This window comes from Anguilla anguilla, chromosome 13, assembly GCF_013347855.1.
Source record: "Anguilla anguilla isolate fAngAng1 chromosome 13, fAngAng1.pri, whole genome shotgun sequence".
Classification (NCBI taxonomy): domain Eukaryota; kingdom Metazoa; phylum Chordata; class Actinopteri; order Anguilliformes; family Anguillidae; genus Anguilla; species Anguilla anguilla.
This window is the reverse complement of record NC_049213.1, coordinates 2,565,212-2,577,569: the sequence shown is the minus strand read 5'-3', so window position 1 is coordinate 2,577,569 and position 12,358 is coordinate 2,565,212. Positions and strand designations below refer to the sequence as shown.

Here is a 12,358-nt window from a genome sequence, read left to right as displayed (position 1 = left end):
ATTTTGGCTGTATAGTCAACTGCTAAAGTAGCATGTTTACATTCTTGATTCAATAAAAATGATTTAACACACTAGGGTACAGTTCACTCTGGGGCACCCCGCAAACATACAGGAAGTGTTTTAGCTCATTCTCAACCAGTGTTGAAGTAAACAGACATTTGACAGCATTATGCCTCATATGATTATTTCTTTGGGTGAGAGAGAGAGAGAGTGAAAATGTGTGAGAGTGTGTGTTGAGGAAGTGAGGATAAAGAACAATGTTTATTTCTGAATCCAACAGTTCCAACAGTCAGTATCCTTGTACAATGTTCAGCACTCTGAATACTGAACACAAGTGGTATTGCATGTTAAAACCCCTCACTTAACGTGAAGAACACCATGCGTATCCATCCCTCCCGCGCTGAGGCAAACTCAGTGAACACAGCTATGGGTTGCTGATTGGCTTCTCCACTGTCTGGTGAAGCCATTCTTCTCAGCGCAGTGGTGCCCCCTACTGTCAGAAAATAAATACCATTCCAACTTTGGGTTAGCCTGTCATAGGACAAATACCCAACACAGTTCAATATAACAATTTCTGTTTGCATACTAGCACCTTTTACCAAAAGCAGCCCCAAGTGCTTCACACAAACAAAAGGACAAGTGCATAATAATGGTAATAATCATTAATGAAGTCAAAAGAATAATTATGAATTTGGGAGAAGAACTACAAACAATGTTTTAACAGCAAGAGATAATGTAGTGACTAAAATGAATGCAAACAACTGCTTTTATTGGCTAATAAGTGTTCCAGGCATATTTACCATTTTGTTACCCAATTTTTATGATACATTTTTAATTGTAGAAATTAAGTTGTTTTGATTAACCAATTTGTTTATGCCATACATATTGTTTCTTTTAATACAGAGAGAAAAGCTACCACATGTATAGTAAGTGCCTATTCAGTGAAATTAAAATTAAGTTTTTTTTTTTTTTTTTTTTTACCAAAATGAATGGGCATTAGTGCAATTTCTGCTTCTTTTTATTGCAATCAAAGTAAAAAATCATATGTACAAATTACAGTACAAAAACAAAGATGTTCTAGTAAATGGATACCAAAAACAAGGCTTAAAAATAGTGAAATAAAATGAACAAAAATCAGAGTATGCTAAGTAAGTGTAGCAGGGCAGATGGCTAACTGAAAATGGTTTGATGTGAAAGCTGAAATGCTTTTAGAAGTTTTACTTCCTGTTTCCTTTGAGGACCTATGATGATGCATTACATTACAGCATGCACTCTAATCCGGAGCGATTTGCACAACTTTTAACATTTTTACAGCTGGATATGTACTGAAGGACACTGCTGTCTCTCAAGGGGGCAACAGCAGAGTAATCCCCGGGAATGAATATTAAATCCAGTTCCCAAACCATCATACTTCAAACATAAAACGTCATACGTGGGATTCCCAACATCTTTCAACAGATTACAAACAGATGATACCTGTAATAACCTGCATTAATAATTTAAGAAAAAGCCTGATTTTATTTGGTAAAAAACCACTTCTTAATGTACCAAACTGTTTTCAAATGTTTTTTGAAGTATTCTAAAACATAGCAATCAGCAAGCAATTGACAACAATAAAACAGACACCAATAAAAAGAAAATCATCAAAAAATAAAACATAAACAACAGACTCTTACACACACGATATCCTTTGCATTGCAATCATTTTCTTGGCAGGACTTAAACCTGATAGTATAATGAGTTCTTGCTGCTTAGAAACACTGAGCCTTGAAAGTTTGTTTATATTCAATACATGCACTGATGCAGGCATTGTCACGTGAATAAGATCAGGCATTGTCACCTGAATAAGATCAGGTATTTTCACGTGAATAAGATCAGGTATTGTCACGTGAATAAGATCAGGTATTGTCACGTGAATGAAATTATAAAGTTTGGCAGGAACACTCTCCCAGAACTGAGCCACAGGTGGACATTCTCATATTATATGTAGAAAGGGCCAGAGGATCTCTGAGTTTCTGATGGATTTAGTCAGATTGTTCTGTCTCATGATGGCCTGTTTTAATAGCATTGACACTTATTTGATCCTCATGTTGAGAAACCACAGGAACAGACTTGCAAACGCAAATGCCGCACCTTGAGTCAACTGTAGACTTGTGAGCGTTATTTTGCCTGAACTAATGATGCAACACAGCTAGCCAAGAAACAGCTGAGCAGCCAATTGTCCAATTACTTTTGATCCCTTAAATGGGTGTATACGAACAGGGCTGTAATTCCTACAGGGATCACCAAATATGGATTTAAATACCCTCAAATTAAAGCCAACAGTCTGCACTTTACATATTCAGTGTTACAATTCAAATCCAATGTGATTGAGTGCAGAGCCTAAACAAAAATTATGTCACTGTGCAAAAACGGACTGCACTGTACGAAAATGCACAAATCAATAAAATAATTATTTCCATCTTTACCACATTTTCTTCAGATAGTGAGATGGAAAATACAGAACCAGGATACGTTAACTAATTTAGGAAACATTAGGAAACATTGCTTTCGAATAAAGATGAATCTCTGTGAGCTATGATAGCCAAATATTGTTTGCTGTAACTTTACATTACATTACATTTATTTGGCAGACGCTTTTATTCAAAGCAACGTACAATAAGTGCAAGTTCTCATTTTGTCTCATTTTGATATCTATACTTTTTAACGGCAGGCTTAGGTTTAGCAAGTTTTAATTAATGACATATCGATACTGACGTGTTTTTGTGGACATTTGTCTACATGACGCTGCTCGCGTGTAGTGGTACGTCATCAGCTGCAGAAACCAGAGTACAGCTGGTAGAAGACAGCATTGTGACATCACAAGGGTGAACATTCCGCCATTCATTTAAATTGGATTTGTTGGGGGGATTAAAAAAAAATACGATAAAAGCAAGCAAACTAATGATCATGCAAAACCGATAAACAATAGGAATGCTGCTCTAGAGTTCTGGATTTTATGACCTCACAATAGAATAACGTGACATCACAGCGGAGGTCATTCCAGGTGTTTCTCGGTATTATTTAAATTGAGGCAAATTGCAAAGGAACCGACCAGTGGTTTATGAATTGACTTATAATCTTTATCGTTCTTAAACCAACATGGATTAGCATGGATATTGTTTCCAAGACAAACATTGAAACCAAAATCCGTAAGGTAGGCTGTAATCCGTTATTTCTAGTGACCAATTTCCTTGCTTTTTAAATTTAGACGGTAGATATGTTTGCTGAACGATCAGAACAAAGCATAATGATTTTAAATATTTTAGTGATGTCTTAAAACCATTTACAATCGCTTGTCCGAGTGTGCTACTGCAGTTTAGGCTGTTAATGATAAATGGACCTATAAATTGCGACAGACCAGTTGTTATAGATTTATAAGAGACTCTTGAGTTTGAATTGAGGCGGTGAAATTTTAAATGCGTACTATTTATTTTTCTCCACAGGAATACTCCATAAGAGTGACCACTGTGCACTGTGCCTAAATGCATTACCAAACAAGCCCAATTAGCATATCTGGAATTCACTCCCAACTGCCCAACTAATCGCTATTGATATTTCGTGATGTAGTTCCATTATATTTTTCTCAAATTTTGATTATGATCTTCAGTCATAATCGTCAGTTTAATTACTGAATTCCCACATAACTGTTTTAAAGCTATCTATAACTGAATAGCTAATAACTGTTTTAAGCTATCTATAACTACATTGGTGTTTTTGTTATGTTTCTGTGTAAAACTGATGTAGTTGTTCTTTGCATTCGTGAAGTTCTTTTTTGTCCGTGAATCTCTCATGCTGTGTATGTGATGCCTGTCTTTAATTGCAAAAATACACGCTGCTTTGAACAAAAAAAAAAAACTAAAAAAAAACAAGAAAATAAATTAATAAAACTAATATTTTATTTTTCCACTGAAGGATTATGGTGTTTTACATGGCTCTGTGGAGTATGTAGCAACAACAATACTCTGCTGGAGTAGGACCAAATATGAAGAGCAGGTAAGAGAGATTATTCTTTGAGAGAGCAGTATTGCAGCCATTAGTATCATTATTAATGTTCATTAGAGCAATAAATTAAACAAATGGTTTTCTTTATTCTCATTTAAGATTAAATATTAAATACAATTAGTTGTATTTAATTATAATAATAATTAAATAATAATTATTGTAATTAAACAATTAACACAAATAATGAACAATTACAAAATGTTTCAGATGAGTTCAGCAGCACAGTCAGGCATTAACCACTTGCCTATTTCACACACTTTAGACATAAGTTTACACAATATCACATCTCGCATGAATCATGCACATATTTTACACACCATCACAACACAACATTTGTCTACTCACTCACTAGTCCTGGTTTGCTGAACTCACAGATGATAATATTTTGCAGAAAGGGATACTTCAGCACTTCCTGTCCTTCAAAGGAAAGGGCCAAGTCCCCACCTACATCACCTGTGGGGACATTAAAGACTGGATAATCTCGGATGGACAAAACATCCTTAGGGAGAGGTGTGGAAAGCTACCAGGTCCCAGTATTGCTGACAGGTGTAATTGTCAGAGCACCAATGCTTGATATCAGTGTGAATCATGAAGGTCATTAATACAGAAGAGATCTGATGTGTGCGCCTTGTTAAAATAAACACAGCAATAATTATTGACTTAGCTGATTTATGATCACGTCCAGAATTACTCCAGAAGTCAAGCCTTTATTGAAAATCAGTGTATATGCATAATAATGTATAGTGGTGTAAATGTGAAGTAGAGTGACACTGTTGTGTTGCTTGTGGGCAGATTTCAGACGGACAGCTGTGAGCAGCGAGATGGCCTCATTCACCTGGTAGGGACGGCTCAGGGCCACTATACTGCCTTTAGTTACTCATTCAGAATCAGCAGCCCCAGTATCTACTGCTGGCCTCTGGCTCAGACAGTCCTGCTGCACAGAAAACCCCCTAGTGATGTCAGCAGTGTAACATCCAGAGAGGAGAAAGATGCTATGGTTTGACTTTTTGCAACTGTCATGGTCTGACTTATAAAATATTATCACCATTCCATGAACTGTCAATAATGGGTCTGTCAGTGTTGTAATGTGTCTGATAGTAGATGTAATGGGCCTATCAGTAATGGGCAAGTTAGTGGGTAATGTGTCTGTCAGATGTAATGGGTCTGTCAGGACATGTCAGTAGATTTAATGGGCCTGTCAGTAGATGTAATGTGTCTATTAGGAAGCTGTAATGGGGTTTTCAGTGAACATAATGGGTCTTGTCAGTAGATGTTATGTGTGTGTCAGTATATTTAATAGGTCTGTCAGTGTGTAATGGGCCTGTCAGTTGATGTAATGGATCTGCCTGTGTGTAATGTGTAAGTACATACAGTATAACTGTCTGTCAGTAGATGTAATGTGTGTGCCAGTAGATGTAATGGGTCTGTCAGTAGTTGTAATGAGTCTATCAGTAGATGTAATGTGTGTCAGTAGATTTAATGGGTCTGTCAGTTCGTAATGTGCCTGTCAGGAGATGTACCATGTGTTGTCAGTAGATGTAATGTGTCTGTCAGTGATGTTTTCCTTGTGCTGTGCTCAGGTCTGGGAGGTGAACATGAGGCTAAAGCTGCAGGACATGGGCAGAGAACTGGGAATGAGTCCCAGCAGCTCAGAAGCACCTCCGATGAGCGCCCAAGAAACCCAGCGTGCCGCTCTCGCTGACCTGTACGTCTCTCTCTCTCCCTCATCAGAGTGTACCTGTCTCTTTAGAGGCTGGAAGAGCTTCAGACACTAATGAAGCTTTTTCTCTCTGCAGGGAGTCTGCAGCTCTGGAGAAAGCAGCAGCTGCAGAGAGGTACTCCAGGTGGTATTTTGATGCCCGCTTGGTCGCGCGTCGGGCATTGCGAGAGCTGGCAGAGGCTCTGGCACGCCCGCTCGCCTGCACCCCCCACACCCTGTCAGCGGTGGTGGGGGACACCGTCACCGGCCTGCTCGGCGCCGTCATGGAGCCAGCCAATCACAGAGCGTCGAGCAGGGCCTTCAGCGAGGTGGCGGTGGGCGTGGCCATTTGTGTGCACAAAGACCTGCGCGCAGCAGGATGGGCGGAGGAGCGAGCTTTCGGGGCGCAGTGCTGGAGGTGGGCCAGGCCCAGCATGATGGGGATGCTCCACAAGGCCCTGCTGGAGCAGACCGGCTCACCTGGGGCCCTGCAGGCCGCCCTGAGAGGGAACAGCGCCGCGGTCACCTCCGCCATCGCCACCGCCATCGCCAAGGCCCTTCTCACGGCTGCTGATACAGCCCTGAACGCCGGCCCTGCCACGCCCGAGGAAGAGGGGCAGACTCCTGCAGCATCAGATCCTGTGGACACTGCAATGCAAACTGAGACACCAGCAACATCTCTGGTGAAGACAGATGCACACAAGACTACACTGGAGGAAATTGACTCCCAAAAGACTCCACTGGAGGAAATGGACTCCCAAAAATCATCCCTGGAGGACTCACAAAAAACATCCTTGGAGGAAAAGACATCTCGGGAGGAAGTGGACTCCCAAAAGACATCTCAGGAGGAAGTGGACTCCCAAAAGACATCTCGGGAGGAAGTGGACTCCCAAAAAATATCCTGTGAGGAAATGGACTCCGAGAAGATATCCTGTGAGGAAATTGACTCCCAAAAAACTCCACTGGAGGAAAAGACATCTCGGGAGGAAGTGGACTCCCAAAAGACATCTCGGGAGGAAATGGACTCCCAAAAAATATCCTGTGAGGAAATGGACTCCCAGAAGATATCCTGTGAGGAAACTGACTCCCAAAAAACTCCACTGGAGGAAAAGACATCCCCGGAGGAAATGGACTACCAACAGACGTCCAGGGAGGAAATGGACTCCCAAAAGACATCCTGGGCGGAAATTGACACCCAAAAGACTCCACTGGAGGAAAAGACATCACAGGAGGAAAAGACATCTCGGGAGGAAGTGGACTCCCAAAAGACATCTCGGGAGGTAGTGGAATCCCAAAAGACATCCTGTGAGGAAATGGACTCACAGAAAACATTCCTGGAGGAAATGGACTCCCAAACGACATCCTGGGAGGAAATGGACTCCCAAAAGACTCCACTGGAGGAAAAGACATCCTGGGAGGAAATGGACACCCAACAGACGTCCTGGGAGGAAATTCACTCCCAAAAGACATCCCAGGAGGAAATGGACTCCGAAAAGACATCCTGGGAGGAAATGGACTCCCTAAAGTCATCACCGGAGGACTCGCAAAAAACATCCCTGGAGGAAAATACATCCCAGGCGGAAATGGACTCCCAAAAGACATCCTGGGAGGAAATTGACTCCCAAAAGACTTCCCGGGAGGAAATGGACTCCCAAAAGACATTATCCCTGGCTGAAAGTGAGGCGGCTATGACATCACCTCTGCAAACTGAGGTTGAAATGGCAGCGCTGGAGGAGATCACTATGACTGAAGAACCTCTGGCAGAGGAGAGAAAAAAGCGGGATGGAGTAAGTCCTGCATGATAAGCTCCTCCCACTCATTCAGCACCTTACTCAGCAAGTCTGACAATCTGTGATGTCATCAGGACTTGACTGGCAACTTGATTGACTTGATTGGTCATTTCATATTTCATGAAAAGTTGTTTCAATAGAATAATTTGTGTAAACAAGTGTGTTAGCATAGTTGAGATGTTCCAAAAAGGTGCTTAATGAGATGTCTGTGTGATTGCAGTTTGACATGCAGATCCCAGTTCCCCTGGAAACAGCAGCGGGGGATAAACTCCTGGGCCTTCCACACAGTGAGTCACTGATAATGTGCGCTGGGAGGACAATCCTGAAAATGCTCTTTTCCTTTTGCATCCAATAGCTAAATAATCACAATTAAAGAGCATCTCCCAGCACAGAGACACCTACAGAGGCTGTGCTGAACGGAGTCTCTCTCTCTCTCTCTCTCTCTCTCTCTCTCTCTCTCTCTCTCTCTCTCTCTCTCTCTCGTCTTTTATAGAGGCAAAGAAGCAGAAAAAAGGAATCAGGCGCTTCTTCGGTCACTTGTGGAAGGCCCTGAAACACAGCTGCTGCTGCTGCGTTTCTGTGGAGACCACCTGAGATTTTACATGTTTAAATGTCTGTCTGTGTGTCCGTCTGTCTTTTCTGTCTAGATATTGCCTACCTGCCTGTCCTGTGTCTGTCTGTCTTGTTTGTCTGTCTGTTTCTGTCTGTTTTGGATCTTCCCTTCAGCAAGAAGAATCAGCCAGCAAAATTCCTTCAGCGCAAAAAAAAAAATTAAAAAACCACAAAAAAAAAAAAAAAACAGAAAGATGGATTGCTACAAAAGTTTGAAAAAAGTGGGAGAGCTTTCCATTTCATGTTGCAGGTAAAGTTCTGGAAGTTAACATAACAGACATATTCTATCATATTGGGAGTAAAATACAGCCACACAAGCAGGCCTGTGTGCTGCTTTGTTGTACAGGAGACAGTGACGGGAGTGTTGGCATTTATGGCTTTTCCTTGTGTGTTCTCAGAAACCAAACATTTAAAAATATGTCTTTCAGGATTGCAACAGACACCTGTGGAATACTGGATGGATACTGGAAGGATACTGTGAAATAGAAGCCAGGACTCACACTTGGTCCTGGTGAGCATCCCTGCAGCACGACCGTGCCGCTCGCTGTTCATATTTAATAACACATCACTTTAATATCGGCCATTTCATTTCAGTTACCCTGGTGATGGTCATTAGCCTTTAATGCACCGCAGTTAACAGCGCTGGTTGACCAGGCAACGTTTGATAGTACTGCATCCAACCTATTGCGTTTACTGGCTATACATCAAGCGCTTGGGCCCGATACAACTGCATAGATACCAGATTAATGTGCTGATCATGAATTTCCCTCATGAAAGTGTGAGAGGGTTGGATTAGCTTTTGACTCGCTAGTTAGTTGCATAAGTGTCTGAAGAGGATGTCTTAATGGTACACAGATATTTGTCAGGTGAGTCTGTGCAGGTTAGCACCACCTGTCATGTGTGTCTGATTACAGAGAGGCTTCACAGAGGCCAGCAATGAAATTATGACATCACGACTGGCAGAAGATGAAACAGTATCAGTAGATATGAGCAAATCCAGAGTGGCAGACGTCACTTACCAGGATGAGAGGGTAAACAAGCAGCAGACTTTGTCAATAATCAAACTCCCATAACCTGCAGTGTCTCACAGCGGTTCTACATGTCATTTTATTTCTCATCACTGCACAAAGCCTGAAATATCATGAGCGTGTGAGCAATGCACAGGTTAGGCTGGGTCTCTGTGCATATGAAAGTTGGCCCTGCAGGCAGGCTGCTTGTGGCAGATGGGGGTGGTACAGGTCCTATAGTTCAGTGCCCAAACAGGCAGTCCACACCCACGCCACACTTCCCTTTAGCGGCTGATACAGTTTATATCCATGACCGCCAGGGCTCTGCTGGCACAGGTTAGTGTAGCATAAGTACAGAAGTAAATGCCCAGTGCGTAAGGACAAGGCCTTAATAACACCAGTGTTGTTCTGTCGCTCAGTACCTGGCAATCTGAAACATCTGTCACCAAAGCGCCGCTTCAAACCCTGGCTATTCACAGACCGCTATCCCAAGATTCAGTGCAGCTGAGGATGAGGATGCACAGGACAATCATAAAAATGTGAATTCTACATTTTTTCCCATCACAATGTTTCTTTTCCCTATAATGTACACACCCTACAGTTTTCTACACAGTGAAAAGTGAATTCTTATTTTCTGATGAAGTGTATCTGTCTTCTCACACAGCTCCTCAAGCTCTTCCTCTTGTTGGCCAAAATATGAAGTTAAAAGGTTTTCTGGATGGATCTGGAGCAGGTATGAGGAGAATATGAGTGCATGACCAGTAGCTTTGAATAAGAAACACATGAACGGAGAATCACACATCCATGTTGATTTATTGGGCACAGTGTGAGCAGTGTGTGTTGGTGTTGATTTATTAGGCACAGTGTGAGCAGTGTGTGTTGATTTATTGGGCACAGTATGAGCAGTGTGTGTTGATTTATTAGGCACAGTGTGAGCAGTGTGTGTTGATTTATTAGGCACAGTGTGAGCAGTGTGTGTTGATTTATTAGGCACAGTGTGAGCAGTGTGTGTTGGTGTTGATTTATTGGGCACAGTATGAGCAGTGTGTGTTGATTTATTAGGCACAGTGTGAGCAGTCTGTGTTGGTGTTGATTTATTGGGCACAGTGTGAGCAGTGTGTGTTGGTGTTGATTTATTGGGCACAGTGTGAGCAGTGTGTGTTGGTGTTGATTTATTGGGCACAGTATGAGCAGTGTGTGTTGTGCTGTTGTGTGTTGCAGTGATTAAGGATGAGAAGCTGCTGCCGTGGCCCCCAGGCTAGGAGGGACTCTTCCTGGGGGACCCTGGGGCCCCGTGGGCCAGCCTACAGCAGGGATCTACCCCTGCAGAGAGACACAATTTGTTTAAAATAGTTTAAATAAAGCGCTGTATGATTCTTCTTGAAATTTTGCCTTGTTTTTTTTTTTTGCTTATTCTCATTTAACAGAAATAACTGGTACATTTATTAACACAACAAAAATATGTTAAATGTCTAATTACATGAAACACATCCCCACTCTGCACAGAGACACACATCGCCACTCTGCACAGAGACACATCCCCACTCTGCACAGAGACACACATCCCCACTCTGCACAGAGACACACATCCCCACTCTGCACAGAGTCACACATCCCCACTCTGCACAGAGACACACATCCCCACTCTGCACAGAGTCACACATCCCCACTCTGCAGCCACATATCCCCACTCCTCACAGAGTCACACATCCCCACTCTGCAGAGAGACACACATCCCCACTCTGCACAGAGTCACACATCCCCACTCTGCACAGAGTCACATCCCCACTCTGCACAAAGTCACACATCCCCACTCAGCACAGAGACACACATCCCCACTCTGCACAGAGACACACATCCCCACTCTGCACAGAGACACACATCCCCACTCTGCACAGAGTCACATCCCCACTCTGCACAGAGACACACATCCCCACTCTGCACAGAGACACACATCCCCTCTCTGCACAGAGACACACATCCCCACTCTGCACAGAGAGACACATCCCCACTCTGCAGTCACACATCCCCACTCTGCACAGAGTCACACATCCCCACTCTGCAGCCACACATCCCCACTCTGCACAGAGACACACATCCCCACTCTGCACAGAGTCACACATCCCCACTCTGCAGCCACACATCCCCACTCTACACAGAGTCACACATCCCCACTCTGCAGCCACACATCCCCACTCTGCAGAGAGGCACACATCTCCACTCTGCACAGAGTCACATCCCCACTCTGCACAGAGACACACATCCCCACTCTGCAGCCACATATCCCCACTCCTCACAGAGTCACACATCCCCACTCTGCACAGCGACACACATCCCCACTCTGCACAGAGTCACACATCCTTACTCTGCACAGAGTCACATATCCCCACTCTGCACAAAGTCACACATCCCCACTCAGCACAGAGACACACATCCCCACTCTGCACAGAGACACACATCCCCACTCTGCACAGAGTCACATCCCCACTCTGCACAGAGACACACATCCCCACTCTGCACAGAGACACACATCCCCACTCTGCAGTCACACATCCCCACTCTGCACAGAGTCACACATCCCCACTCTGCAGCCACACATCCCCACTCTGCACAGAGTCACATCCCCACTCTGCACAGAGACACACATCCCCACTCTGCAGCCACACATCCCCACTCTGCACAGAGACACACATCCCCACTCTGCACAGAGTCACATCCCCACTCTGCACAGAGACACACATCGCCACTCTGCACAGAGACACATCCCCACTCTGCACAGAGACACACATCCCCACTCTGCACAGAGACACACATCCCCACTCTGCACAGAGTCACACATCCCCACTCTGCACAGAGTCACACATCCCCACTCTGCACAGAGCCACACATCCCCACTCTGCAGCCACATATCCCCACTCTGCACAGAGTCACACATCCCCGCTCTGCACAGAGACACACATCCCCACTCTGCACAGTCACACATCCCCACTCTGCACAGAGTCACACATCCCCACTCTGCACAGAGACACACATCCCCACTCTGCACAGAGACACACATCCCCACTCTGCACAGAGTCACATCCCCACTCTGCACAGAGACACACATCCCCTCTCTGCACAGAGACACACATCCCCACTCTGCACAGAGTCACATCCCCACTCTGCACAGAGACACACATCCCCATTCTGCACAGAGACACACATCC

At 43.9% G+C, this 12,358-nt stretch overlaps 1 protein-coding gene and 2 long non-coding RNA genes across 4 annotated transcripts; all 3 read left to right on the top strand.

The window, feature by feature from the left end:
• Positions 1-3,940: 3,940 nt before the first annotated feature.
• On the top strand, positions 3,941-7,052 carry LOC118211343. Its single transcript, XM_035388495.1, has 6 exons — positions 3,941-4,035; positions 4,436-4,554; positions 4,837-4,882; positions 5,625-5,749; positions 5,841-6,814; positions 6,946-7,052. Exons 4-6 carry the CDS (start codon positions 5,640-5,642, stop codon positions 7,050-7,052), a joined length of 1,191 nt encoding a protein of 396 aa, XP_035244386.1. The 5' UTR covers positions 3,941-4,035; positions 4,436-4,554; positions 4,837-4,882; positions 5,625-5,639.
• A 280-nt stretch (positions 7,053-7,332) lies between these two features.
• Positions 7,333-8,086, top strand: LOC118211753. The gene is made up of 3 exons (XR_004762082.1): positions 7,333-7,530; positions 7,754-7,820; positions 8,027-8,086. It is a non-coding gene; the product is annotated as an uncharacterized LOC118211753 (long non-coding RNA).
• A 15-nt stretch (positions 8,087-8,101) lies between these two features.
• Positions 8,102-10,455, top strand: LOC118211752. 2 transcript variants are annotated; one of them, XR_004762080.1, is made up of 6 exons: positions 8,102-8,395; positions 8,574-8,656; positions 9,060-9,176; positions 9,572-9,691; positions 9,817-9,885; positions 10,374-10,455. It is a non-coding gene; the product is annotated as an uncharacterized LOC118211752 (long non-coding RNA). The 2 variants fall into 2 exon arrangements; XR_004762081.1 differs by lacking the exon at positions 9,572-9,691.
• Positions 10,456-12,358: the final 1,903 nt, after the last annotated feature.

What these genes read in the sequence shown, in the direction of transcription:
- LOC118211343 (XM_035388495.1), top strand. Translation starts at nt 5,640, where the DNA reads ATGAGGCTAAAGCTGCAGGACATGGGCAGAGAACTGGGAATGAGTCCC. An exon ending in CGTGCCGCTCTCGCTGACCT is followed by an intron (nt 5,750 to 5,840) that starts GTACGTCTCTCT and finishes TTCTCTCTGCAG; the next exon opens with GGAGTCTGCAGCTCTGGAGA. An exon ending in GGACTCCCAGAAGATATCCT is followed by an intron (nt 6,815 to 6,945) that starts GTGAGGAAACTG and finishes GACACCCAAAAG; the next exon opens with ACTCCACTGGAGGAAAAGAC.